The 5,540-nt window shown below is 46.5% G+C and overlaps 1 protein-coding gene across 1 annotated transcript; it reads left to right on the top strand.

Moving 5' to 3' along the window:
* Positions 1 to 1,229: 1,229 nt before the first annotated feature.
* On the top strand, positions 1,230 to 2,297 carry NHLRC4 (NHL repeat containing 4). Its single transcript, XM_088448103.1, has one exon. It carries the CDS (start codon positions 1,230 to 1,232, stop codon positions 2,295 to 2,297), a length of 1,068 nt encoding a protein of 355 aa, XP_088304229.1.
* The last annotated feature ends 3,243 nt before the right edge of the window (positions 2,298 to 5,540 follow it).

Below are 5,540 nucleotides of genomic sequence, written 5' to 3' on the forward strand. Positions count from 1 at the left end.
CCGTCGGGCAGTGTGTACCCGCGATATGTCGGTGAACGTCGGCGATCACCGACATATTGCATTGGCTGTGCTGCACAGCCAATGGACAGATATTTCTGCAGACATATCTGTCCATCGGCAGGCGGCAGCCGTGAGGAGGGGGCGTGATACGCCCCCCGGCCACCAGGACACGCAGATGATGGCCGTTCAGTGTGTATGAATGACCGTCATCTGCAGATATATCTGTTAGGAGTGTACCCACCTGTAGCCTTCAATTGTTTGTCAATTTTTTTGACAAAATGGACAAACAATATTTACAAAATTGTGTGTCTATAGAAGTGGAGGTGTTGCCCATAGCAACCAATCAGATTCTACTTATCATTTATCTAGCAGCTATTAGAAGATAATAGCTAGATTCTGATTGGTTGCTATGGGCAACATCTCCACTTCTATAAACCCGCACTTTCTGCATACAGAAGAGAAAGTTTACATGCTGGTTTAGTACCAGTCATAGTTCTTCAGCCTCCCTAGTCTTAAAGTGTTAAGTGTTAGAACAGCAGAATGGGTATCTGATATACCGATAATACCCCCCAGAAATATGATTTAAAAAAAAAAATAATCTACCTTTTTCATGTTAAACAGTATGCATACTTATATACAAAAAGTGTATTAAAACAACTAGTCCATGTCCAGATGTGTTGATAACAGAGTAGGGATGGAGATCATCCATCAATGCTTTGCCATCGATGGCAGTTGGTCCGATGTTTCCCCACCATATATAGCAGAGGTCTGATGGTGACAAGGCAATATTTTTTACCTGTGTCACATAGCTTAGCCTCCTTCTGCAATTGGCCCGCCACTGGTGATGCCCATCAACGGGTCAAACCATCAATTGTTTTCCATCAATGATTTCCTGCCATCAGTCTAAAGCACCAATGACACTGAAAATCATCGATAGTGAACCATTCGATGGCCATCCTTACTAACAGAGCACTCAGAAGGTTGAAGGGACAATTCTTGGTGCCATGACACACAGCAACGAGGTTAGTGAGGAATTTCATCAACTTACAAAGGGAGACCAATACTAATATCTTACTAAGGCAACAGCAACTGTTATGTTGCCATGATAGCTGTTCTTTACTAGCAATGACAAAATAGAGCAGGGTGAAGATGTGATGTGCCCTCTCTGTTTAAATAGTATCTGATTCAAGGTAAAATCTGCTGTCTAATTCTGAGTCTTTTTCAGTAAGATGGACAACTCTCTTGAGTTTTCTCGACAAAAGGAAGACCTTGTCCGCACAGTGAGGAGCCTGCAGGTCACCTCCCAAAACACTCTACAAAAAGCTGTCCCCCTCCTTTCTTCCCAGCTAGGGCTGGGCCTCCTAAAACCTTCTCATGTACAAGAACTCTCCCAGAAGACCACACAGGTTTGCAGAGAACTAGAAGATGTGGGTAATCTTCTCTTGTTCCGCCAGGATGAGCTCACTCAAAACATATCAGTGCCTGGGACAGGAGGTTCCAGTTCCATTCAGTGGTGTTCCGATGGCTCTCTTTACGTATGTGGAGATAATGGGCCTAATGTCCACTTACTGAATAGTCAAGGAAGACCGAGCCAAACCCTTTATTGTTGTGATGGCGATCTCTTCCTTCCAGACTGTGTTGCTATGACTCGTTTCGGCACTGTAGCTGTCACTGATATCACCGAGGGCATAGTCCGTATTTACAATCAAAACTTGCAGCCACCTTGGATTAAGGTGGGCGGCATTTTCAAATCTCCGAGAGGTATTGCTGTGGACTCCTCTGGACGTCTCCTAGTTGCAGAGTACACTGCTGGTTCAGTGCAGACTTTCCATGTGGACCGAGCCTATCGTGTCCACGGAGTTAAAAAAGTCTCAGGACTCCTAGGGCCGCAGTATATCTGCGCTACACCAGAGGGCGGCTTTGCAGTGAGTGAGGAGTGCGGGGATGTCAAGTTATTTACCAGTAACTTAAAGCTGTCTGGCTCCCTCTCTGAGAAATACCGGCACATGTTTGGTAATCCAGCGGGAATATGCGCTGATGCCGAAGGGAATATCCTAGTGGTGGATGCCCAGAAAAGAAACGTCACCCTTTTCCCACCCAGTGGGTCTCCCATTTGCATTGTCTCCAAGGGCCTCTGTAATCCAGAAGGGATCACGTGCTCCCCTTTTGGGCTTTTGTATGTGGCAGACTCCGGTCAAAACTGTGTTAAGGTATACAAGTACCGTGCAAAACCATATTATAATCCCACCAGCCCCCGCAGATCGGGAGAAGCTCCATCTCAGACGGCAATGTCCTAATTGGTCTGTTATCCTCAAAATGATCCAGATTATCTGTGTACATATATAAATGTACATTTATTATTTTTATATGCAATAAATAGACTATTCTGAAATAAATACATGTGACATGAAATGCATTAATCTCCATTACTTTCTGAGCAGTGGTGATAATTGAAGCCTTTGAACAATATGCTATCTGTTCAGATACAAATAAACCCAATCAGTCACCAGTGATGGCTGTACGTGTTGTATGAGCCTGCAGAGTTGCACAAGCTTATCTGAGTGGGTTTATGTAAGTACATTGGGCCTGATTCAGAGATGTACGCAATGCCGATATTTACGCAGTTCAGCGATTATCATTAAACTGCTCATGCATCTAGGACGCACTGCTCATGGGTCAAGTTACATTACCGTAGTTTGAAAAGCACTACAGTCTTATGGATGTGGACTCATCGCTAGACTAAAGCCACCAAAAAAATAAATAAATAAATAAATAAATAAAAAATAAAATTTTTTCTAAATACGGGGGTGGGGGAAGGGAAATCAATTAAAAAGAATTAAAGCTGCAAAAGGTAGAAATAATAATGGGGAAGGGTTAAGACTGAGGATGAGAATAGAAAAAAAGAGAAGCCAGAGAATTAAAAACAATGGGTCATATGACCACAATGGTTGTAGCCTCTTAGGGACTGGTTGCAGGGCCAATTGCCGGTATGGTCCAGTGTTGTGGCGGCGCTGTCCATAATTTAACCTATACTGGCCTAGGACAGCTTCTTTCCTCTGCAGGGTGAAGTTTTGCAAGAAAGCAGTCATGCTTTCGCCGTAGCGGGTACTGATGACATCAGACACCGGGAGTTTTGTTGTGTCTGGGTCCCGTTGCCTTGCCTTCTGCCCTTGTGTGGCCCATTCTTCTGCATCCAACGCGTTTCAAATCAATAGATTATTTCTCAAGGAGCGTCGGAAGGGGCCACACAAGGGCAGAAGGCAAGGCAATGGGGCCCAGACACCTCAACATTCCCGGCATTTGATGTCATCAGTACAAGCAATACCCATCCATATTTCTACCTTATGCCACTTCAATTCTTTTTACTTGATATCCCTTACCCCACCCCCGTTTTTTTTTTTATTATTATTTTATTTTTTGGTGGCTTTAGTCTATTGCCCAGTCCTCTGCTGGTAGGCTGTAGAGCTTTTACATTTAACATTTATTACTCAGCTGCTGCATACAAATTTCAAGCGGGCACGCTATCTTTATTTTTGTCACATTACCGTAGTTGCTCGCAGCGACTTTTTACTCGCAGTGTGACTGACAGTCAGGGAGCGTTTGGGGGAGGTAATGGGGAGTGGAGGTAAAGAACGCAGGCATGTTGTGACCATTTTTAGGGCGTGATACAGCCCGCATCTACGATTCCATACGTAGTGAACATGTCTCCTGCGTCTCAGTTCTCGCGTCCATGCTGAGTAGCCATAGGGTTACTGAGAGCTGCGGTAATCGAATGTTCTGTGACCGATGCTGCGTCTTTGTACGCAGATGCTGGGTTTTGCAAAGCCGCAAGTGTCCCTCCCAATACAAACCTTCGGTGTTGCGACATTTTTGCACAGCAACTGCGTACGGGATCACAGCTGCGATAGCATTAATGTATAATCCTGATTCAGACCCAGCGTCTCTTGGCTTCAGCAAAATAAAGTCAAATGTGCAATCCTAGAACAGAAACCAACACCTGCTGGGGGATAGCAAAACCATTTAAGATGCACCTGCCACCGAAATCATATGTCCCAACATTCCAAGTTTGGAATCAGGATGGTTGCGTGGACACCTCACAGTGAGGATGTGGTTGCTTTACAATTAGGAAGTGGGGTGGGTCTCCTGTTGCCTGCCTTGTGCCTTTTGAAGGTCTATTACAGTCCTCCTCCTTCCCCCAAATATTCCCAGTGGCCAGAGTATGCAACAGTCACACTCTATTGCTCTGCTGGCCAGGACAGGGATGCATTCAGGAAGACGACGGTCGAAATGCCGACCGTCGGCTTCCCGACTGTCTAATCCCGGCAACAGTCTAATGACAGGTGTCGAGATCCCGACGCCTGTCATTTTACCTACGCCGGGAGCCCGACGCCCGGCTTCCCAATCGAAGGTAGCCGCGGGCGCGGGAGCCGCGGGGGGGAATGGTTAGGTTAGGTGTTCCCAGGGGGGACTTAGGGCTAGGCACCCCGCAGGAGGGTTAGGGCTAGGCTAGGGAAAGAGGGGGTTAGGGTTAGTCACCCCGGGGGGAGGTTAGGGTTAGGCACCTCCCCGGGAGACTTAGGTTGAGGCTGTGGGGAAGGGCGCAGACAGCCCGGGGGGGGGAAGGTTAGGTTAGGGGTTCCCAGGTGGGACTTAGACTTAGGCACCCCCCCGGGAGGGTTAGGGCAAGGCTAGGGAAAGGGGGGGGTTAGGGTTAGTCACCCTGGGGGGAGGTTAGGGTTAGGCATCCCACCTGGGAGACAGATTTAGGCTGCGGGGAAGGGGGGGTTAGGTTTAGGCACTTACAGGGGGGGGTTAGGGTTAGGCACTTGGGGGGGAGGTTAGGGTTAGGCACCCCTAAGGGAGGGTTAAGTTAGTAATAGTAGAACTACTTACCTGTCGGGATCTTCACTGCCGGTCTTCCAGCATCAGATTTGAAAATGAGTCCAGCGATATTTCATACCGATCCCCCAGGACATACCTTCCCAACATTCCATAAGTATTCACAATTGTCCTCGCTGTTTGGGGTCCAGAACAGGTCCTACAAAATCTGGACTGTCCCACCTAAATCAGGACAGTTGGGAGTTATGTCTAAAAACTGAAGGGAACAAATTATGAGAATTCAGCCTTCATTAAGAATTTCATACAATGGGTATATTGTAACTTTCCAAAAACAGTAGATAGCGCCACCAGCAGACAATGTAGTGGACTGTAATTATGGTGCTGCAGATACTGCCTGGCTAGGACAGATATTTATAAAATACAATTCAAATAGGAGTAGGTCTTGGGAACCAATGTATAAAGACACTTCTCAGCAGCTGTCTGGAGTAATGTAACTCCTTAATCATGTAACCCCCCTTCAGTGTGCGGTGTGATACAAAGATGTATTTGGAGAGATACACCTCCTATTGCCTCAGGCTAGCTCTCCAGGGTGTGGGCAATACCTGAGAAGGGGGTCCCTGCCCATGCAGGCTTTATAACAGTCACACATATAGATACAGGTATAGATAGACACATGCAGCAACAGTTCTTTTGAATAACTT

Source organism: Taudactylus pleione, unplaced genomic scaffold, assembly GCF_031769625.1.
Source record: "Taudactylus pleione unplaced genomic scaffold, aTauple2 ptg000451l, whole genome shotgun sequence".
In the NCBI taxonomy this organism is placed as follows: Eukaryota; Metazoa; Chordata; class Amphibia; order Anura; family Myobatrachidae; genus Taudactylus; species Taudactylus pleione.

Coding starts and splice junctions, on each gene's coding strand:
- NHLRC4 (XM_088448103.1), top strand. CDS start 1,230: ATGGACAACTCTCTTGAGTTTTCTCGACAAAAGGAAGACCTTGTCCGC.